The 23488-nt window shown below is 44.6% G+C and overlaps 2 protein-coding genes across 2 annotated transcripts; one reads left to right on the forward strand and one right to left on the reverse strand.

The window, feature by feature from the left end:
- Positions 1 to 6438: 6438 nt before the first annotated feature.
- Positions 6439 to 7971, forward strand: LOC112937991 (putative F-box protein At1g47790). The gene has a single exon (XM_026023515.2). The coding sequence runs from the start codon at positions 6482 to 6484 to the stop codon at positions 7781 to 7783; it is 1302 nt and encodes a 433-aa protein (XP_025879300.1). The 5' UTR covers positions 6439 to 6481; the 3' UTR covers positions 7784 to 7971.
- A 1886-nt stretch (positions 7972 to 9857) lies between these two features.
- Positions 9858 to 23262, reverse strand: LOC4330940 (alpha-aminoadipic semialdehyde synthase). The gene is made up of 26 exons (XM_015770540.2): positions 22886 to 23262; positions 21574 to 21644; positions 21227 to 21490; positions 21043 to 21129; positions 20824 to 20953; positions 20413 to 20586; positions 20116 to 20195; positions 19733 to 19849; positions 19295 to 19370; positions 18695 to 18866; positions 18231 to 18327; positions 17975 to 18138; positions 17333 to 17387; positions 17070 to 17210; positions 13698 to 14015; positions 13410 to 13490; positions 13089 to 13154; positions 12864 to 12981; positions 12558 to 12687; positions 12381 to 12460; positions 11888 to 12046; positions 11538 to 11796; positions 10975 to 11083; positions 10382 to 10543; positions 10219 to 10288; positions 9858 to 10122 (listed from the first exon to the last, which is right to left on the reverse strand). The coding sequence occupies exons 2-26, from the start codon at positions 21592 to 21594 to the stop codon at positions 10067 to 10069; spliced, it is 3186 nt and encodes a 1061-aa protein (XP_015626026.1). The 5' UTR covers positions 21595 to 21644; positions 22886 to 23262; the 3' UTR covers positions 9858 to 10066.
- Between the last annotated feature and the right edge of the window lie 226 nt (positions 23263 to 23488).

Below are 23488 nucleotides of genomic sequence, written 5' to 3' on the forward strand. Positions count from 1 at the left end.
GCCGCCTGGTGGTCCACGAGCGGTCCAATGGCGTCAGTCAGAGGGAGAGCCTACATTGCATAAAGTCATTATCCAATCCAGGAGCAAAAATGAAGGGGCTGCCGACTACACTCACGTTGATTGCGGCTTCGCGCTCGGTCGCCTCCTTCTCACAAAGAGGAACGGGGACGTCGTCTGCCGTTGTCGGGCCGCTGATCATCAGTTGGCCAACGCGGCGCTCCACGGTGGCGCTATCCAAGCCTGCTGATCGAGAACAGAATTTGATAAGTTAGGGAGAACACGCGCATGAGGGAGTCAATTTAACTAAAAAGGAAAATACCCCGAGGAGAAACCCGGGTCGCGTCCTCCGGCCCAGAATAGTCAAAGGCTGGGTGGGCTCAGGCCTGGAGCGGTTGGATCCGTCTACCGACGAAGTCGGTAGCGACTTCATACCCCGACAAACCTCGTACTCGGAGGTCGTCGATGGCATCGATGAAGGATTGGAGGGAAGGGGTCAAGGCGGGCTTTGCGGTCCAAGACGAAATCTTGTCTGGTTGTTCCTCAGGGACGACAAAGACAGGATCCGAATTCTCTATCTGAAGATAGAACCACCTCGCCCGCCATTTGCTTCGAGAAGAAGTGCACTGGAACGGGATGTAGCGCGATTTCAAGCCATCCCGAAGTCGGAATCCGACGCATCCGGACACCCTGTTGGATTCCATCCAACGCAACTCATAGTAGAAGCGGAAGAGATCGAGAAAAGGCTCTACCCCAATGTAAGCCTCACAAAGGTGCGCAAAAATACTGAGGAAGGCAATGGAATTGGGGTTCAAGTGGAGCAAAGAAAGGCCGTAGAAGTGCAGAACCAATAGAAGAAATTCAGAAGGTGGAGGGAGAAAACCACAAAGAATGTTGTCCTCGATCGCAACCATGCGACCTAGGACAGGCTGGGGTTCAGTACCTCCTACTTCTCTCTCCATGACTCCGCGACCGGGAAGGGCGCCCTCTTCCTGGAGTTTCTTCAGCGACGCGTTGGTGGAAGTAGATTTGCCGAGATCCATCGCCAACTAGAGATCGTCGGAGGAAGGACGGAGATTAACAAGCGAGGGTTTTTGCGGGAGCGGGGAAGACGAGGGATGCTTGGAGGCTAGAAAGTTTTCCCACGAACAGGCGGACTTCAGAATGAATCCCCAAAATTCCCTTAAGTAGACGCGCTTCGCACGGCGCGAATTTCAAGGAAAGGAGATAGATGCCCGCCGGAAATTTCTGGGTCTATTGCGTGCGGCGGTCTTTCAGACTTCAGTTTAAATTCACTCATGACCGTTGGACTTCACATGGTGTTCTCGACTATGTCCTGTCTCTACGGTTCCCACACCGAGAACGACATCAGCTTCGACATCAGAAGTCGCGTTGGTCACACGAGTTCATTTAAGCAGAAGTCGGGGGCTACTGTCAGGGTTACGGGTTAGGTATACCCTTTACCCTTCGATATATGTCACATATCAATATGGCATGCCTGCGCATATAGGGACATTCTCTATACGTGTTAAGGAAATCCTTCACGGAATTGGCAGATGGAAAGAGACCTACTCGGGCAAGACTGTGTTGTCAACGTATCGTGTGCGGTTCGATGTCTCTGAGTCCTGCTTGGAGATTGCCTGACCTGCGATATAAAAGGGACCCCCTGGGAGGACCTGCGGGATCGAATCTCACAGCCAACGCCACCACCACAGCCTACGAAGTCGGAGCCTGCAGGAGCCGAATCGCTGGGAGATCTAGTCGAATCAATTCGATTATGATCTCGCCGGTTTCATCGAGTTCCATCGTTCCCTTTGTAACCTGTGATTCCCATCATATAATTCCATACCAACTGGATTAGGGCTATTACCTGTCAAGAGGCCTGAACTAGTATAATCTTCGTCTTCTGTTTGCTTGATGTCATACTACGTAGACCCTTGCATCAACGTACCCCAATACCCTCTATATCCGGTCTACGGGTATCACCACATGGGCGCGACCGCGCGAGCTGGCGGCCGACAAGCGCTGCGCGGTGAACAAGTGCTGGCCCGTTTGGCTTTGCCACAAACTTTGACAATTTGACTCTTTGCAAAAAATATTTTTACAAATGAACCGATCAAAACTTATTTTAAAAATAACCCTTTTGTTCAGCGTTACATCGTGTGGCGCTGAACTTAAACATCTCAGCGCCAAATAGTGTGACGCTGAATATGCGTTGGCACGCTGACTTAGCCTCCCATCTGCGGTGGCACGACATTCAGCGCTAGATGACGTGGCGCTGAGGTGTCTAAGGTCAGCGCCAGATGATTTGGTACTGGAAAAAAAAGATTATTTTTAAAATAAGTTTTAGTGACGGTTTATTTGTAAAATTATTTTTTTCAAAATATCAAATTGTCAAAATTTGTGTGGCTTTGCCTTCCTGTGGCTGCTATGCAAAGCCAAATTACACTGTCTCGAAATTAACTCCAATAGGTTGTACGGATTATATCTACTAAAGGCCTTGTTTAGTTCTAAATTTTTTCTTTAAACTTTTAACTTTTTTATCGCATCAAAACTTTCCTACACACATAAATTTTCAATTTTTCCATCACATCATTTTAATTTCAAACAAACTTTCAATTTTAACGTGAACTAAACACACTCATTGTGTTCATTATATCTACTACTGTTCTCCATCTTATTTCCTTCCCATATACCCAATCAATTCTTAATTATATGCGTCTAGCCTGTTACACACTTAAGATGTGCTCGGCTGATATTTTTGCAACTGCGGCTACCGTAGTTAAGAATTGCTGCAACTACTTGTAGTCAATTTGTGATATAGCAGCCACAGTAGCTGCAGCTTGTATGGCTAAGAGCCTTACACAACACGAGTATATTACTGGTCCATAAAAAAAGCAATATGTTCGTACTTCCTAGGAATGCACTATCAAATGTCACCTCGCAAACAAAGAAATTTAGAGCGCCTCTCTTGACGGTGAATGCTCGGTGGAATATAAGTTCATTTGAGTTCTCTTAACTTATCAACGAATTCGATTTTCATTCTTCAACTGGAAAACCAGATACAATAGATCCCTCAACTCTTAAAACCGGTGCAAAATAAGTCCTAAGGCGGTTTTAGCTGACGTGACGTCTACGTGGCTAATTTGACTCGGTCTTCATCTAATGTGGCATTGACATGACGCTTATGTGACAATTTAATTTGCAAAATAATAAAAACTATGGTCCCACATATCAGTTACACAAAAAATAATTTAAAAATACTGGGGCCCACGTGGGCCCCACATGTCATTCACGCCCCCTCTTCTTGTCCTACTCCCCATCTCCCCTCTCTTCGTTGCTCAGAGCGGGGCGGCTCTGGGCCTCAGGCGGAGTGGCGCACGATGGACAATGGCAGAGAAGCGGCGTGCGGCAGCAGGCGAGAGACGAGAGAGGAGGAGTGGCGGCCGGAGCTGCATGACCTCACCCCCCCGCGCCGCCGATTCCTCCTGTTGCGTCGCCGCATTGATCTTCATGAGTTGGCGCTGGCAACGGCGAGTTCGCAGTCGCGGGACACGGACAGCGTGGCGCCGACGGGGCCCGAGACTCGAGCTCGAAGCCGCTGCCGCCGCTTCAGCGGGTTCTCCAACGTTGACGCCATCGATTCGTCCCAGTGCTGCAAGATCCTGTTTTGTACACAGCCCCCTCCCCCTGCCCCCAGTCGCCATTCCTCCCCCACCCATCCCTGCCGCCGTGGTCACCCAAGCGGTCGGCGAGCGTAGCCACTGGTGAGCGTTTCGTAGACTGCGGGCGGAGATAGAGAGGAGGAACATGTGGGTCCCACTATATTTTTTTTATGATTGACATGTGGGTCTCACATATTTTTCATTTTGCTTCTAGAGCCATGTCACCACCACGTAGGACGAGGACCAAGTCAGACTAGCCACGTAGGCGTCATGCCACGTCAGCTAAAACGCCATCTAAACCGCTGAGGGACCTCCTTTATACCAGTTTTGACTGTTGAGGGACCCGTTGTGTCTAATTTTGCATCAAGGATGAAAATTGAACTCGGTGTAAAGTTAAGGGACCTCAAATGAACTTGTTAAAAAAAAGACAAAAACAGGAAAGGATTGTTGGGCTGAAAACGGGAGACGACTACGTGTTGGTCGGCCGACGGGGAGGGGGCAAAATCGGATGATGACGTCAGCATGACGCATACGTGCAAAACCATTTTAAACTATTTTTTCTCTTAAATTATTTATCCAAATCATGATCCGATTGCACCATTAAATTTGTTGCAATTAAATCTTCAAAATAAGACCATACATGGATATATTCCGACGGAAATTTGTTTAGCTTATTATTGAATTATTTTAAAATGTTGCACGATGTTCCACCAAATATATCGGAATTATTTTACAGTAGATCAAAAATGTTTCAATCATTTAAATTAGGTGTTGTTTCACCTTATATAAAAATAATGTTTTAGCAAATAGCGAAAGAATGTTTCAGTTCACTACAACATTTGTTCCATACATAGTGAAACATTAAAAGAACACTGGTGAAACATTTTTGGTGGAACAAAAAATGAAACAAATTCCCTTAATAGAGGGTTTTCAAAATATGTGGGTGATTTATTGCAAAAGAATATTTCAATTCACTGCAACATTAGATATATACATAGTGAAACATTGTGAGTACACTAGGTAAAATATTTTTTGTGGAGCAAAAAATGAAACAAATTCCCTTAATATAGGGTGCTGTCTATACGTCTTGTGACAGAAAATCCCACCTCCTATCATTCGAATTTTGGACCATTGGATATGCTTCAAGATCCGTGCAGACCCTTTTAACCCTAGCTCCTCTCCTCCTCCCCCCGATATAGATCGCATGCCGCCACCACTCCTCCGTCCTCGCGCGATCCCCCACCGCCACCGCCCCACCGCCCCACCATGCCGCCGCCCGCCTCACCGGCATCCTGGAAGGGGTCAATGGCACCGGCGAGACCCTCCCCCCCCGGCGATACCCCTCCCCCTCCCCCTACCCCCTCTCCTCCTTCCCTCCTTTCCTCGAGGTGGCGACGGGGAGGTGCCCCCGCCCTGCCGTCTTCCCCGTCTCCGGCGGCTCCCCGCCGCCGGATCCGCCACCACCGGCCGCCGCCTCCTAATCTCATGCTTGCTTTGCCCCCACCGCTGACGCCGGCCGACCGCCCTCCTTCATCCCCGTGGCTTCGGCGGTGCCGCCGCCGCCTTGCCGCCCGCCGGAGTCCACCGCCCACCATCGGTCCTCCGTCGCCCACGGCCATCCCTCTAAACCCCGAGGAAAGCCCCCTCTTCCCCCTCACCCAACCCCCCTCCTACCCTCATCCCAACCCCAAACCCTAACCCGTCAGAGTTGGGGTGTCGCCGGCGCCGGAGAAGAAGGGGAGCCCGCCGGAGTTGAAGGAGAGAAGCCGATGCACGAACCTTGGCATGGATCCAATGGTTCAAAATCTGTAAGATTTCTTCCCCAAATTTCATTCGAATGACATATAGCAATCCCGTTCCAAAATATGTGGGTGATTTGTTTCAATGGAGTATGTGGTGGAGACACTTGGCAGGTGGAGGCAGGGACACGTGGGTGGGGCCAAGGGGGCGTGCGTCGTGGGGGGAGGGAGCGCTCGATTTTTTCTCCCTCCCCCTATAGATGGCCATATGGCCCAAGGCCCACGGCCTGGCCCGAAGCTCGCAATTTTGGCCCGATGCAAGCATGGCAAGGCCCGACTGGGGTCGTGCTCGTGCCGGCCTGGCCTGACAGCCACGCCATGTCTGGGCTACACCCTCGGCATGGTGGGCTGGCCTAGCACGGCCCGATCAAATAAAAAAATATAGGGACGCAAAATAGACTTATATAATCGTATAAGGCAAGGCCCAAGACAAGAGGCATACAAAATAGACTTATTTTCCAGCCATTCAAACACAGCCGCAGAGTTGAGGAACCAAAAATATACTTTTTCTACGAGCAAGCACAATAGGCCTTCGTGTCTTCGGGCCAGCCTGGCATGGCCCGAGTAGTATTGGGCCGTGCCTGGGCTGTGTATGCTGCCTGTGAGCTGGCACGGCACGGCCCGGGCCGTGCCAGCCCGACAAACCTCAGCCTAGGCACGGCTAGGCTTGGGCCATGCCGTGCCGGGCGGCCCAGATGACCATCTATACCTCTCCCGAGCAACCGACGGGGAGGATATTCCCTAAAAACGGCAAAGCTGGCTGATAGTGATCGCTGATCGGCGATTGCCAATTAATCGAAGGAATACCGTGCCCGTGCGAACTGACTCCGGCTCGGACTAGAGTTTTGTTGCGTGTCCCATTCAAATTCGGACTCATCCTTGCTCCTTGGGTACTCATTTAACTGGAGGGCACCGATCTCCTGGATCTGCTGTACACTTCACCAGAATCGATCAAACAAAACAAACAGGAGTGAGTTGAGTAATCATTAACCAACCAAGGAGGCAAGGAGGGAGGAAGACATGGATGGCACGAGGAGCGCCAAGAGGATGAAGCGTTTCTCGGGGGCTTGCCCTTGTCCACTGCCCGACGACATCGTCGACGAGATCCTCTCCCACCTGCCCGTCAAATCGCTCCTCCGATTCCGATGCGTCTCGCGGCGGTTCCACGCCACCATCACCTCGTCACACCTGTTCCAGGAAGCCCATTTCCTCCAGCGAAAGCAGCGGAACAAACACCCACCACGGCTGTTCATCAGGCCGCCGTTCGGTCCTCGACAACCTTTCTTCGCCTGGCAATGGCAGTGGCAGCATCTGATCCCCAGGCCCCCGGTAGAGGAGATCATGACCGCTAGACATCTGCCACATGGCACGATCTTTCCGCTCGCCAGCAAGTCCTGCCATGGCCTCGTCCTCCTCAAGATCACCGGCCACCACACGCACTACCTCTGGAACCCTTCCACCCGCCACATCCTGCGTCTCCCGGGCACGGACAACACGCCGCCGCCGGCGACCTACGGCTTGGGCTACTGCTCGGCCACGCGGCGGCACAAGGTGGTGCGCGTGGTGGGTTGCCGCTGCTGCTCGCCGGCGACCGTCGTCTGGGAGGTCTTGGCTCTCGACGGCGACGAGCCGTCGCCGTCGAGCAGCTGGAGGCCGCCCGCCGCCGCGTCCACGACGCCGCCGCCGCGGCATTGGCATTACCCGCGAGAGAATTGGCGACGAGGAGCCGCGCTCTGCAACGGCGGCGACCTGCACTTCCTCCGAGGAGACGGCGACATCGTCACATTCAACGTGACCGACGAATCTTTCGGCGTGTCGTCGTTGAAGCCTCCTCCTGAGCTGCAATCTCGCGACGACTTTGAGCTGACAGAGTTGGATGGCTGTCTGTGTGTGTATACTTTCACAGACGTAAAGTTGCAGCTCGTGGACGAGGAGCCGGAGAGTCCTACGTGCGAAATATGGGTGACGAGAGAAGCTGCAGCTGGAAGCTGGGAGAAGCTGTGTTCCATCGAATGGGTGAGCGTGTTGCCGCCTGACCATTCGTGTCTAAGGTGGTATTGGATCGCCCCGATTCATATGTTTAGTGATGGCAACAACGAAGAAAAGAAGAAGAAAAAGATCATGTTTGCCACAGGTACAGGCCATGTGTTGGTCTTCGACCCTAGCGTCGGGACCCTGGAGATTATCTTCTCGCCGGAGGACGAAGCCGTCGGCGAATATCACGATTACAGCAATAACGAAGTCTCTACTTTGGGTTTGTTTGAGGAGAGCCTCGCGTTGGTGGGCAACACAAGTGAAAACATCGTCTTCTCGCAACCATAGGTGCAAGTTGATCTGGCCGGGCTTGTTGTTCCAACATCCCTTGCTTATTTGGTTAAAAAAAATGAAATCAATTGCCTCACCTGCCATTGATAGTCAGTCTCCAGTATGTTATCAGTTTTATTCGTAGATCGAATTTAGATTTGTATTTTTTATATCATCATAATCTATTTTTATCTAATTTTATAAAATATTTATGCAACTATCTAAGTCACATGCATACACTCAAAACACAATTGCGTACTTTCTGCTGCCAATAATGGATCGGAATGCCCAGATAACGGAATGGGAAGTTGCCGACCTGGCAGCCAAAGAGCTGGTTGTATTGATCACCATAATCAAGTGCTTCACCAAAACAATACAGTTCACTTTTATGAAAATTGATCTTAAGACCCGACAACTGTTCGAAAGCTAGAAGCACTGACTTCATGTTCTGAGCAGAAATTGAGTAGCTGGAAAGGAAAACTTCTTTCGTTGGGAAGACGACTTACTTTGATTAACTCAGTACTTAGCAGTTTCCTAATGTATATGATGTCATTCCTTGCAATTCCTAGTGGGGTACTTAAAAAACTTGACTACCTTCGATCTAGGTTTTATTAGCAAGGGGATGGACATAAGAAGAAATACCGGCTTGCTAAGTGGGACATTATTTGTCGTCCCAAAGAACAAGGGGGGCTAGGAATTCATGACCTCGAGATAAAGAATAAAGCGTTAATTAGTAAGTGGTTATACAAACTACTTACCACCGATGGAATATGGCAACAACTACCACGCAATAAATATTTGGGATCACAACCTTTATCTCAAGCCTATTGGAAAGCGGGGGATTCACATTTTTGGGCTAGTCTTATAAAGGTCAAATAGGACTTTATCCGTTTTGGATCCTTCAAGATTAGGGACGGCTCCCAAGTTAGGTTCTGGGAAGACAAATGGTTGGGTAATGCCTCGTTAAGAGAACAGTATCCTTGTCTCTATAACATAGTTAGGCATAAACAGTCGACTATCGCACAGATTTTCCAAACCAATCCTCCGTGCTTTTCATGGCGACGGGATTTAATTGGTGCAAAACTAGCTGCTTGGCATAACTTATTGCCTCGCATAGCTGATTTGGTTCTGGTATAGGAGCAAGATGAGTTTCAATGGAACCTCACCCCGAATGGGGTCTTCTCAGTCAAATCTCATTATCTAGCTCTAACACATACCGGGGTCCGAATATTAAGAACGGATTTGGAAGGTGAAAGTACCCCTAAAAGTTAAAATCTTCCTTTGGTATTTACGTCGGGGCGTAATTCTCACCAAGGACAACCTTGCTAAGAGAAATTGGAAAGGCAGCAAGATATGTTGTTTCTGTCACAAGGATGAAACTATCCAACATTTATTCTTTCAGTGCCGCTTATCTCGCTTGGTGTGGTCTGTAATTCATTTGGCTTCTAATCTGAAACCTCCTCGCAATGTTGGTCATATGTTTGGGAGTTGGCTATCATGTGTCTCCAAAGAAATGATGAATCTGCTTTTGATGGGTACAACAACTCTGTGTTGGTCCATTTGGTTGAGCAGGAATGGAGTAATTTTTGATAACAAGATGGTGTCTTCTCCTTTGCAGGTTATTACCTTAGTTACCCGGTGGCTACATACCTGGGCTATCCTCCACCAATCGGGACTGCGGGATACTATTACGGTGGTATCTCGATGTTTGGACCAGGTGGCACAGAAGTTTTTTTTACCCAGGAGCATGGGTGGCGGTCTAGTCTATGGATTGATAGCCACTAAGATATATGTTTCTGTCAAACTTTTGTGCCTGGGAGATGTTGTGCTTAGGAGATGTTCTAGTTGTTTCTTTCTTCTTTTTCTGACTGGGTGACGGTCTAGTCTATGAATTGATAGCCACTAAGATATATGTTTCTGTCAAACTTTTGTGCTTGGGAGATGTTGTACTTGGGAGATGTTCTAGTTGTTTCTTTCTTCTTTTTCTGGCTGTGTGTATTTTATGCAGAGGCCGAGAGTGACTCGGTTTAATTGTATCATCTTTATGTAATTAAGTTCTAAAAACTTTCTGCTGCCAACAGCGACGGCCTGATTAATCTCCAACGAGCTAGCTCACCTTTTTATTCAAGCTAATCGATGCTTTTTTTATTTTTTGATACGGATGTACATAGAAGGACTTCTACGGTACAATTTATTAGCGGGCATTGCTTAATTACCACACAACGGCAAATCAATTATTCACTGAAGCATATATATAGAGAAGCTACCACCATGCTACATTATACATATTGGGTCCGATTCTCAGGTCTCCACTCTCTCCGCCAGCTTGATACCCGATGACTCCAAGATCTCCAACGCTTCACAAAATCAAACGCACGTATCAGCAACCCACCGCCGTTGCTGGGTTCGATAACCATAAGCAACAAGTGGTGTCTGATTTGATTTGCACTTACCTGGAATGTAAATTTCAGGTTCCAGAGGCCTGATCACTCCTTTCTTTTGGATCTTGTTCTGGAGCAACAGCTGAAACATGAAAACGAGTATAATGAGTACAAGTTTCCTCTTTGATCAGGTATGCGTATGACAAGTGTAATGTGGTTCAAGAGAGCTACTTACCAGAGCTCCTATTGCTGCTGGTATTCCGACCGTGAGAGCCATGGCAGTGGTAGGCCTGCCATTTTCAACCTTTCCAAACTCAAGTAGGGTTGCTTGGTGCTTTTCGGTTGGTCGGCCATCAGGGTATTCCACCTCCACCTCATGGTGCAGCAGTACCATATCCTGAATTACATCACCAAAGCAAAAGCATTTAGCGTGTCAGTAATGGTTATCCTTAGAAGTTTGATGGAAAAGAAGCTTGTGAATTATGGTGGTAAAGCACAATCTGAAACAGAAATTCGGATAGATCACTGGGCTAGCAATCTACTAGAGATAATACTCCATGTGAGCAATAAAAAAAGGAACAAATGCACTTGTATGTAAAGTTCAGCTCTCTTTCAAGTTTCTTTTAGTTAAAGTCCACAATAAAAGAGTGAATATATTCTGAGACCTTGCCCGTTCAATGTAAAAAAAAAATCAGCTCTCTCAGTCTCTCAAGTTCACTTTTGTATTGTGGAAAAAAGAGTATACTTTGATAATTTCATGAAATTTTCTGTACTGTTATATAAAATACATGAGATCGAAGGAGGACTGCTGATATGATCAATCCTCACCTGCTCATTGTGGATATAAGCCATTCTCTGCTCCATTCGCTGGCAAATCACATCAAATGCACTTGAACAGTTCTCTGGAATCTGTGTCTCCTCATATAATCCCAAGAACCTAGCCAAGAGATGATGTATTGTCACTTCTAAATTACCAGCAAAATATCCATGCTTTGCTATGGGTAAAAGAAAATATATAATAATATGTCATAGAGATGTTTGCTTATTTGAATACATGATATTCACTTGATTGAAACAAATATTAGACAATTATATAATATTAGAAAATATAAGGGACTAGTTTGCAAAAAGTACAAAAGTAGTGGTGGTGGCACCACTAGTGTCTTTTATAGTAGTATAGATAACAAATAATTCCTTTTTTCTGGAAGACTTATAACAAAGAATTTCAACAATAATACTGCTTATTTCTAATATGTTCCTAAAATACTACTTGCACAAAGAGATTTATTGCATAATATTAGATGTAAACACAGCTGTGATCTTCATGGCAGTTTCTAGAAGAGGTTAAATGTGGTGAGCAATGTTAGAAAGCACAGGGTTCAGAAACTAACTTGATTGTTTTGACTGTCTTAGCAGCTATTTCCTTATCTTTGCAATGCCCAAAACTCAAGAGTCTGGAAATCAGTTCACCATCTTGTCCTCCAGAGACTTCACTATATTCCTTTCTGGCGGTTGTGGAGATGTTACAAGCATTGAAGAGTTCAACAAGAAAATCCCTGTATGTAGGGCGAGTAGTTTGTTGCAACAGTGGATGACTTGCAGCATCAAAAAACCCAATTTTCGCGAAGGTTGCCATTATCTCACTAAATCCTGTACAAGTGCAACAAAATTATTTGTATAAATGATATTTCCAGGGAAAATGAATGTCTCAGTTAAAACGAAACGGTACATCAACACTTGCCTTCATAACGAAGAGTAGCCCTGTACACAGTAGATGCTTCTTTGGAGATCCCATACAGGTCTCCATACATCAAGGAATTCCGGTTTGGCAAGTGTTCCAGTGCAAAAGCTGGAAGTTCTGGTAATCTGAGCCTCTTTGCGGATTCATACAATTTATCACCTGTTGAAGTTATAGGTAAATTCACCAATTGATATATGACAGTTGTATCTTCTTTCCATAATATGGATTCTCCTTTTCTTATTTTTATATGCAATTTTAAAATACTAAGATAGTTATACAAAGATACACTGAATAAACCAATTTTTTAGCAGTTTAAAAGCTAATTAGGTTCCATGCTGTAAAAACGAATGCTAGCCTGTGTCATACATCGCTTTTTAGGCACAAAGAACATGGATCAAGTACACATCAATTTTTGGTGAAGTATGTTTTTGTCAGTAAAACATACTATAAACTATGCATCTGTTTTTCCTTAGCAAATATTAACAAATATTACCATCTACATGGATGATTTCTCCATGAAATTTGTAGACAGCAGGGTTTCTCCCTGCACGGATGGCACCAGCTGGACTCCAACTACAAAAGAGGAAAAAGCAACCATGATTGTTTCTTGTAAAATCTGTTGCATGCAACATGGCATTGTTATTTCCAATATGGGAACATCATAGTTTACCTGAACTTATAAGCAAGTGGATTGTTTGCAGAAGCTGGAGATGGAAGTCCTCCACAAAAGGATGTAAATGACTTTATTTTCCCCTTCCGTGAATGTGCTTCGTCAATCATCTTCATTGACATCATATGATCTGCGTGCCATAAGCAATATTATAACTTGTTTGGACTAGCAAAATTACTCTATGATAAAATTACATTCTTTCTCGTTGCAGTGATAATGTTTAGTCATATCACATCCCCTAATAATTTGATGAACGTATGTACCATAACAAATGTACATGGTTGACCATGATATTAAGGAAAGTACCTATGCCAGGATCCAGGCCCATTTCACAGAGAATAGTTACACCAGCACCTTCTGCAGATTGTTCCAACTTTGACATGGACTCATCAACATAGCTTGCAGTGACCAAGTGCTTCTTCATCTGTCATACAGGAATCACTGAATATCACAACGATGGTGGTTTGAGGCCTCCCATAAATCATCACAGATCCATACACCAGGGGAACACAAGGAAGTATAGAAGACTACCTCTATGCATACTCTTGCTATGGCAGCATGAAAACTGGCAGGCAGCAAGCTAACTACTACTTCAACCTGCAAGAGGAGGTAATCACTAAATTCTCTAATCGCTGGCAAGTTAGTACATTTAAAAACATATTTTCAAAATCCATTGCAACGCACGGGTATTTTGCTAGTTGCAAATGTAATTTGTTTGAAAAGCAACTCCAAGTTAAAATCTCATTATAGAAAGAAAAAAAATGGAAAAGAGGATTGAAGTCAGGTCAAAATTAATTCCCATGTGATTTGGCAGCCCCACTATGTTCATTATAATACCAGAATTGAAATTACCTGAGAAACAAGATTGGAAAGATTTTTAATATCTGCAACATCGAGTTGAGCAGCTGTTGCATTTCTTATGCCATCAATTGTCTGCATATAGAGACAAAAATACATAAGAAAATGTAGTATTTTTCTAAAATTACCTTACAAATCTTGACCAAAATGATAGCATTCTGCTATTTCCATTGCTTATTGATGTACACAGAACATGTTGATAGTAACTCATGCAAGCAACTAAAAAATATGTATATATATAAAAAGGCTTAGTCCAGGAATGCACTGTGCTGTGAGAATAACCTCTTCTGCATCTTTTTGGTACAGGGACGCCACAATAACATGAATTTGGTCAATGTCATGATCGTAGGCACTGCTGCTGAAGATGTTTGAATAAGAAGCCAGAAACTCAGCAGCTGGTCGACAGACTCTTCCAGCTCCAAGAATTAAAACCTTTGACCCTTCTTTAGCCATGCTGTCATCAGTTCCACACTCATTGACTTTTCCTATCTTTAGAGATAATTCAATTTCTCTTCTGGCATTAGGATCTCCATGTGCATTAGCTAGAGAAGTCAAGGAATCAATAATCTTATCCAATGTAGCTGTATCATCTGCTCCTACCTGTAAAAGGACATGCACCATATAACTCAGAAAAAAAGTTGTACTAAAATGTTTGGCTTAATGCAATCCAAGGAGGATAAGACCAGTAACATGTTTACCAAGAAAATAATAAAACAATAATATCATGGTAAATACAAAAAAAAAAAGTGGCATGAGTTACTGGATATGTACCCAAACAACAAAAGAAGTTCAGGAATGCTATAATACAAAATCAGTTTGTCTTGTGTGATCTGGGTTTATAGAGTTTCAGATTTAGCCTAGTATTAAATTTACATCATTATTTGATATAGCATAATGTAATGATGTAATGTGTGGGTGACTTCCATTTTTTTTCTAAATAAAGAAGAATCAAACTACAACAAGTTGGTAAATGGCTTTTGAACTCGCCATGACCAAATTGGGATTAGTCATGAATTAGCCACGAGAGATAGAAGTTAAGGATTATCTGGCTTCTAGCGTGGTTTTGAATCTAACTTTTTGGCATGGTCTAATCCAGAACAATTGTAATTTGTCCTGTATTGATTAATGCCCCCCCCCCCCAAAAAAAAAAAACAGAGAGAGAGAGACCCGCTGGAATATTTACACATTGAAGAAAGATTTTTGAAATTGATTGTAGGATTGTTAAAGTTCATCATATAGGGCTGCAAGATTCTGAGTTTTATGTAACTTGTTCACTGCATCACAGCTGCAAAACTCAAGTTCCAAAACAGTCATACTTCCTTGAGAGCGAAAAAAGGTCATACACAAAATTGAAGAAAAGAACAGAGTTCAGAAGAAGCATGAAAGGAAAAGGCACAAACTCATGGATGTCCATCCAGGTTGATGATCAGTCGGAGTAGAAAGCAGGCAGAGCGTGGTGTACTCAGAAAGGGGAACGGAGATGAACTAGTGAACCTCTCCAATAATTGCATGAAGAATATCTGAGGGTTTATATCTGACTGCTTTTAGTGTAATGACATGGAAAGGTTCAGAGATTTGTTTGTAGTCATCCCCCGCGTCGCCTCTCACGCGGGCGGCTCGGGGGGCGAAACCCTAGCTGCCCGCGCCGCCACACCCTCTTCCCTTCCTCCACCTCGCCGCCGCCAGAGCTCGCCGGCGGCAAAGCCGGCGGTGAGCCGGGAAGGCGGCGGCGAGGCCAAACAGCTTGGCGGAACCGCCCTTGCGCGAGGAGGACGGGGCAAGGCCGACGATGACACGGCCGGAGGCGGAGACGGCGGGTCGGCTTGGGGCAGCGGATCCGGCACCTCTGTGGCCGGATCTGGCCCCCCCACCCGCGGATCCGGCCGGCGCGGTGGGCGACGTGGCGGTAGAGGCGGAGCAGGCGGCTAGCGGTGCGAGAGAGGACGGCGAGGCAGCCTGGAACCGGCGGCAGCACGGGTGTTGTCGCCGCGCTGATTTGCTGAGAGCCCGACGGCGCCGGCTTGCTCTGCCCGTGCTCCCGTCGGCCGTCGTCGCCGGTAGGCTGTGAGTTCGCGACGCGTGCGGGATGGGCGGGAAGGAGGAGGACGAGGCCGCGGGCCAAGGCAAGGCGGCGGCCGGTGGTCTGCGAGGTGGCGGTCGGCGAGGCTTTGGCCGGAGCGCGGCCATGGCCAGCGGCGTGAAGCTGTGGGCGGCGATGCTGCGCGAGGAGACCGGTGCACGCGGTCACCGAGGTCTTCTCACTTGGCAGCTTGAGCTACGGGGGCGGGTGGGCTGTGCTTGGGCGTTGAAGAGATAGCGTGGTGGTCCGGCGATGGTCGTTGTGCGGGATGGTTGTGTGGGGCTTTGTTCGGGAATCGCTGGCGAAAGCCTTGCCAGGCCATGGGCCGGCATGACGACGACGACGTCTTTAGGCGCCGTTCCCCTCCTTGGAGGTGTTGTTTTGGCGTTGACCCCTCCTAGCACCAAGAACCCTTTACGTGCAATGGTAGTCATTGGTGGATTCCTGCAACGTCTCCGAAGCTCTACAAGCCTAGGGTGTTTGACGAGGCCTTCACAGACTTGGTTTCGCTCTTTGCTCCACGGCGGGTGTTCATCACTCTTATTTGGTTATTGTTAGGTAGAGTCGGAGCTGCTTTGTTGTTGGGGTGCGACGAAGCTTGGCAATGATGGCACTTTGCAATGTCTTTATAGGATTGTTGATGCTAGCTGTGAGGAGGAGTGGTCCCTTGGTATTTTGGGCTGATGTCCTTCGTGGGCGTCGCTTTTGTTTGTTCATTTTGGCGTTGGGGTAGTATCACAATGAAGTCGAAGCTGCTGTGTCACTTGGGTGACAAGCTCGGCAACGATAACATGTGTGTTGTCGTGTCGTCTCTATGGCAAGCTTGACCGATGCCTTGTGTTGGGCTCCGTCGTGGTAGCTTAGGTTAGGTTAGCTGTTGGTGTGGTGTTGTAGTTGTGGTTTTCACCCAGTTTTCCCTAATTAATTGAGCATTGTAAGGTTTGGTCCCGTTTTCTCCTTACAATAGGATATCTTCTTCTTAATATAAAACGTCGGCAACGGCCTGACCGTTCGAAAAAATATCTGACTGCTTTTGCACTAGTCATACTCCCTCTGCCTTTTGCAGCAGAGATAGAGATGGGTGGGACCATGGGAATGGAACAGGAGCCCAGCACGTAATTCCAACCTCTGTCATTTGCTCCTTTTGTTCTTTATATCAACTTTTAAATTCGTAAATCCAAATATATAGGATCATCAAGAGCTACCATACAGTATTACTGCTAAGAAGGTTCCATAAGAAAAGACATAACGTTTCAGTTCTCAGACTATTTAGCTTTCTTGGCAGTAACAAAATTTGTTTTTTTTAATGAGTGGTAGCAGGAGATTGATAATTTTAGGAACAGGAACAATTAATTTCCCAAGCTAGAAACACCATGTAATTTTGTTTTTTATCCTGAATAAGTGTGCATAGAAAAGAAAATGATTTCTTACTTCAAGCTCTGAATTTGACATGCCATCAATGAGTAGCAGATTGTTCCAAAAATAGCAATAATTAATTCCCAAACTATAGACGCCATATAATATTGATTTTAATTCTAAATAACTGTGCATCAAAAAGAAACATGTGTTCTTACTTCAAGCTCTGAGTATGACATATCATCAATGCTTTGCCCAACATCGCATCTAATCAAGTGAAAAGAACCTCCGGCTGTTTCAATAATATCCAGAGCTTCATTAATAAGGAACTTATCAAAGAGGTGGCCACTGAGAGACACCTGTTTCATGAACCAACAAGTTTTTAGAGAAAAAAAAAACAATTTAGTCCCTAATTGCATACATCCAATAATAGTCAGACAGATCATAAATGTACTGTAATACTAGAAAACTAGAGTCTAACCAGGCTGTTGTACTTCTTATCAGGTAATAGATTTGTTGGAGCTGGTGGCAACTCTCTGCACATGAACATATAGAAGAACATTAGGACCAGTAAAACATGCCTGAAGCTGGTAAAGCATCATAGTCTTAGCGATAAGCTATATCACAGAACACCAGGTAGAATGATAAAAACAGGAAACGATGGAACTCATATGCTACCAGCCTACCATGAGCTCACAAAAATAATAAGGGCTAATATTGTTTGTCTCTAGCATTAGATACTCATTAATCCATCACTGCCATAATCCATAAAAACATTCATTGACATATAGCACTGTTTACTAGCTTCCCCTGCCTGTTCACTTCAAACAGTTTGGTACATCTATATTTGTTTGAACAAAGCAGAAGAAGAAAACCGTGCCACTAAGTTTCTGCTTAATAACTAAATCTGCAGTGCTTTATTTACTAATTACGGGTAAAAGCATAAGACATGAGCAATCGAATATATCTCCTTTTTTATGTGAAATATATGTGCATCTTAACAAGATTAGCTATTTAGCTCATTCTGTCCTTCTAAACTATCAGGACACAAATACAGAATATCCAAGAGCAGTACAATGGTGACAATAAGGAGGAGAGCATAGACTTGGATTTTGAAACTTACATTATAGTCTTTCTCATCCGAGGAATATACTCATACAGAGAAGTGAGTCTGCCAGCATGCGCAATGCAAGCTTTTCTCAAGTGTGAAGGAAGCTCCAACAGTTCCTTAGCTGAGGCCAATCTAGCAACGAATTTGGATAATATGTCTCCAAAATGTTGGGAGGCCTACAGCATAGAAGTTCAGTAGGACAACAGTCAATGGAAAAGGTTTGTGCTTAAAACAAAGATACCCTTACTTATTCTATAAAAGAGCCCACCTCTTTGGAAAATTCTGTAGGGAGAATGTCAACGGCTAAGCAGATCACACCATTTCCTTCCATATCATCATGGCATGAATTAGTACAAGGATCATACCTAGACATGTGTATCAGTAATTTGTCAAAAGCCACAACTACTGAAAAGAAGCAGATAATTACAACTATAAGAAAGAGACCCATCAAGTATCTTTCTTTAGGGCACTTTAGCATTCATCATTATACATAGTTCTAATGAACTAAAATTCCTTATAGTCATTTCTCTTTTCTACCATGACAACACCTCTCCCCCCTTATTTACCCCGATGCCGGCAAAAGATCAGAGAATGACAAACAAGTTATGCATCCATAATGAACATCCAAACATAATTGTAACAGAAATTTAGGTATCGTCAACACAGCTTAGGATGATGTGAGAACTTGTTACGGAACTGTAAATTATACACAGCAGAAAGTTAGAACATTACCTGAAGAAAGGTCTCTCAATTGAAGTACTCTTGTTCACAAATTCTATGGAACCTCCAATGTCACAAGTTATATCAGAAATACCAACCAAAGGGCAACCATTCTTCATCAGTTGTTGTAACTGGTCAATGCTCAGTAATCGTGGAAACCTCCTCTCCCAGTACATGCAGTTAACTGTTGAAAACCAGATATAAATATTAGCATATATATTGTATATAGGTTAAACCTTGCAATTTCTTGCAACAAGTATCTGATTTATCTACTCCTGCAATAATTCTTTGCAAAGTCTTAGGTACACATACTGCAAACACCGCCTCATTAGATTAGAAATTTTTACAAGGCCTACTTCAGTTTTTATCTTACTGTTGAAGTGTTATATGCTATACAGAAGATCAGAGCCAGAAACTAGCTAAGCAACACTATAATTGTTCCTTCAAGATACAACAAATATATGTTTGAGAATGTCTTAGACATTACATAAAAAATCATATTCATTTCAGTCTGGCTTCACACATTACATATACATAAACACAATGGAATATTGTCAAACATCCTCTAAAGAAAGAATATTGTCAAACAAAAGCAATCGCCATAGACCATACCAATGGCAGATGCATATGGAGCAATCCTTTCATGAAAAACAGGCTTGTAGTGTTCTGGATGAGCATAATAGTCAGCCTGAAAAATGATACCAATTGGGAATTACAGTGATGCAGTTGTAAAGTAAGGGAATACTAATGAGATATTTAACAAGAATGAAAAAAAGTTTACGAGTAATATTTGAAATTAATTTTACGATAAAAGGAAAGTTTTAATCAATGTAATGAAAAATGGATAGCACAGAATTAAAAAATTATCCAAATTGCTTGATGGAATTAAGAAACAATGACCAATATTATGAGACAAAGGGATTACATTAGGACACAATAAGATAAGTTATATTATGTACACTAATACAAATACACACTGTAATTATCTCAGTATTTTGTAGCACACTTTAATTCATCTTATGTTTCTAAAATAAAAGAATTGTGCATTACTTTGTTGAAGCATCTGGTGGGATCCTTGGGAGTGACCATGTCTCTAGAAGAGACAACACAACCATACAGCTGGAATACTCTCTTGCTTGATTGTGGATGTTGAGACAGACTTCTAGCCTGAAAAATGAAACAATAAAGCATAATGAGGTGTCTTAAGAAACTAATGCTTATGTTTACAAATAAAATCAAATAGCTAAAGTATCCTATCATTTAGTTTTTTTTTAAAAAAAACAGAGTGAAACTAGATGTATACTATCATTCCCACAAACAAAAAGGTGCTGGCAGAAACTACATTCAGTTCAAACAGGTCAAAAGAGAAACTTACGAAAACTACGATGCTTAGATAGTTAACACTAAAACTTCTGACAGAGAAGGAGTAATACCGCAGAAAGCTCTGGAAGCTTCCCAGCATCAACAAAGCTATGGGGCAGTAACTTGAATATCTCTTGCGCACCCTGAGAAACTGTCGTGCATGAAGTTATATATATGTGAGGGATACAATGTTACAATGAGACCAATTACAGGTCTAAAGAGATGCTATTTTTCCCAGAAAGTAAGATTACGAAATGGGCAACAGCTAAGAACTTTTGTCTCTTCAAAGCACCACAATATATCCAAACAACGGATATTCCCAACTTGAGCTTATATGATGGGCAAAAAAAAAAGGTACAGTAAATTACCATTTCCAGTTCCAGTGAATACAAATACTATTGGGCAAATTCCAGATGGAAGTCCAAATGTTGCTATCTCTTCACCAATGGCAATGACTGCAGCCTTGGCTGCAGCGAGTGAAGGATACATATGTGATTGCCCTAGAGAGAGAAATGGGGTCGAGTATCCAAGGCTCAAGTACCCTGAAATTTAAGGTGAAAAATGACCTGCTTGAATAATCCACAACACCAAACAATTACTTGTGAAGACTAAATGGTGCTTATGACGAAAAACTGCTACCTAAGATAGTATGTGCAGATAGCAGATTTGGGTGGCACTAGAATATCATATCATGTCAGTACATGAACTGAGAAATTAAGGCAAGCATTCTTCATATCATGTCAGTACATGAACTGAGAAATTAAGGCGAGCATTCTTACGTTGTCCGAGACCGTGTAAGAAGTCTATCAGTCCAGCTCTCCCAGCAAATTTCCCAAATGCAAGCAATCTTTTCCCATCATCTCCAGCAATTAGCTCATAATCAAACAGGGATACTCTTTTTTCAAGGATCTGAGAATGTGACCTAGAAGTTTAGTACCTCCACAAAAAATGATTGTATCTGTTAACGGAAAACATGGATATAAGAATATGGTAGCTACCTCATCTAATAGTGGCATATTTTCTTTCTGGGCCTTATGGGTGTGAGAAAAGAATCCATATGCTCTATGTGGAAGAATCATCTCCAGCTGCATAAAGGAACATAGATAAGAAAAATTCATAATCGCGATACTGGTACAGGCTACGGTGCACAGTCGATTAGAGCATCGAAGATGGTAATGTAACCTTTGGTTGTTTGATTCCTATAATAAGACCACACTCTGACAGGTCTTTTGAAATCTCACACCCAACATCCTCGTATTGAGCATCATGATGGATCCTCTTTGTACTTGGTTGCACGATAATCCGATTTACCCCAGTTCCCCTCTTGCCTCCTCCAAGCAGAAGGCGAGCACAATGGGATGGGGTTAATGGTGCTCTCCTTTCCCACATATTAGCAGTCTCGGCAAGAATCCCAACAACTCCATTGCCTAGTAATGTGTCACTGTTCTGTGGATGAAAATAAATACAGTTAGAATGTGAATGAACAAAAAACTGCATGGTTTGATGTCTGATAGGGCCAAGCAACATACTTCATTTCCCGCAGAACCCATAGAGAAGCCCTGTTAAGGTGCCACAGTGAAGAACCTGCTATTTACAATTCCTGAGAATGAAATGCATGCCAATCAGGGTATGGAGATTTACAACAAATGATTATAGTTGCAATTATATTTTACACAAACACAATTTAGAGCTTCTGGAAGTTGCAGCTTTTTCTAGAATCTCCAACTCCCGAAACAGTCTAGCTTTTCACCCAGATTCTAAGAATCATAAGCTATAGAGTCTAAAAAATGATTATAAGCCATAAGCTGCAAAACCCAGCTTTTCCACATTCTCACTAGCTGGCTACTCACCAACTACTTCTCAAATTCTCCAGCTTGTCAAGACTACACTCTATTGCTGAAATTATCTTATTTTCCAAACATTTAATTTGAAGTTTGATCAACATGACCTAAATATGAAGGGAAATAGTTTCTTTTTGTTTCTTAAAAAAAGATAAAGAAATATCAAGTAGATGAGCTCTCGAACTGTTCCATTGTTAAACGGAACCCCTCGTTTAAACACTCATGTTGTCATGTGCCAAGTATCAATCAAATAATAAAAAAGCAATAGTGTAACGAGAAAGAGGAACTAAACATCTCCCTTTGTCTATAGGTGGAGACTCACAGTCTCTCACTGTGCACCATGGTCCACTACTCCACTCTGAGCCTCTGATGATGACAACCAAGGAATCTGAGGTCCTAATCAATGACTCCAAGAGGAAAACAATACTCATACCAGTACTATCTTTCCAACATGATTGACAAAACAGAACCGTTGATTCTTCATGGAATCTCCGGACGGACCGGACCTCGGAGACAAATGGCCCAACGGCCCCCAACTCCGCACCTCACTCGCACCCATGCCCTGTACGTTGGGGCAGGGATGATGATCAATAATTGATCATGATATGCTGCATTGCTACCTCCTCACAGGCTCCTTGCTGCTATACTATTACTGGCCTCACACTTTGTTTCTGGCCTTCTGTTCACAGCGTCTCTCGCTAAGCGAAACCGACGCGTAACTCGTAAGCGTTGGCAGGTGTCACACGCCGCGGGCAAATGCGCATGGACGCCACCGCCGCGGAGCACGAGAGGCTCCTGATCGTGAATCCGCGCCACCGCCTCCCCCAGCGGCCGCAATCCGGCCGAGCTACCCGGAATCCTCGCGAATGTCGTCCCGATCGTCTCCTACCCTCGGGAAATCCCCTCTCTCCCCCGCGCCGCGAATCCCCAAAACACACAGAGAAAAAAAAAGAAAGAAAAAAAAAAGCTCGGCTAGGTTGGTGATGGCGTCGTCGCGTACCTCGGATTGCCGCGGAACGGAGACGACGACGGAATCGTAGCAGGCGGCGGAGTGGAGGCGCAGCCGGAGGGATTCGAGGAACGGATGCGCTCCAGCTTCCAGTTTCCAAGGAGGTACTAGTAAAATAGGAAGGCGGAAGAAGAAGAACTGCGCGATTTGGACACGTCGGCTGCGGCGGCGCCACTGGCCGTGGGATGGCGACGCCGGGCCGACGACGCCACGGGAGAGGAAGGCGGCGTCGCTGGACCTGGACCTGGACAGGAGTTGGTTCTGGGCGGAGTGGAGGCGACGGCGACGAGGACGGGGACGGCAATATGAAGCTGCAGCGTGGCCGTGTACGGGGGCGTGGCAACAGTTGGCAAATTTGTCCTCTCCCCCCTTTCCAAGCATGAGGGGGTGAAGGATTTATCCAGTGAGTCAGCGCCTCAGCGGAATTTCCACTTTCCAGTTGAAAAGTTTGTATTGTTTGACTAGTTTTTTTTAAAAAAAGTTATTAAAAAAATAACATTGGCAGACGCACACGTACACTGGTAGAGAAACCATTTTTGGTCGGTCAACCCATATCCACAATAGTCCCGGTTCCATTAAAAACCGGGACTAAAA

This window comes from Oryza sativa, chromosome 2 (genome assembly GCF_034140825.1).
Source record: "Oryza sativa Japonica Group chromosome 2, ASM3414082v1".
In the NCBI taxonomy this organism is placed as follows: Eukaryota; Viridiplantae; Streptophyta; class Magnoliopsida; order Poales; family Poaceae; genus Oryza; species Oryza sativa.

Excerpts from the sequence above, each read along its gene's own strand:
- LOC112937991 (XM_026023515.2), top strand. The coding sequence starts at position 6,482 with ATGGATGGCACGAGGAGCGCCAAGAGGATGAAGCGTTTCTCGGGGGCT.
- LOC4330940 (XM_015770540.2), bottom strand. The coding sequence starts at position 21,594 with ATGGGTTCTGCGGGAAATGAA. Across the intron at positions 12,982-13,088 it reads TAGCAAGAGTATGCATAGAG|ATGAAGAAGCACTTGGTCAC; the intron begins GTAGTCTTCTAT and ends CCTGTATGACAG. Across the intron at positions 10,289-10,381 it reads CAGCAGCAATAGGAGCTCTG|CTGTTGCTCCAGAACAAGAT; the intron begins GTAAGTAGCTCT and ends TTCATGTTTCAG.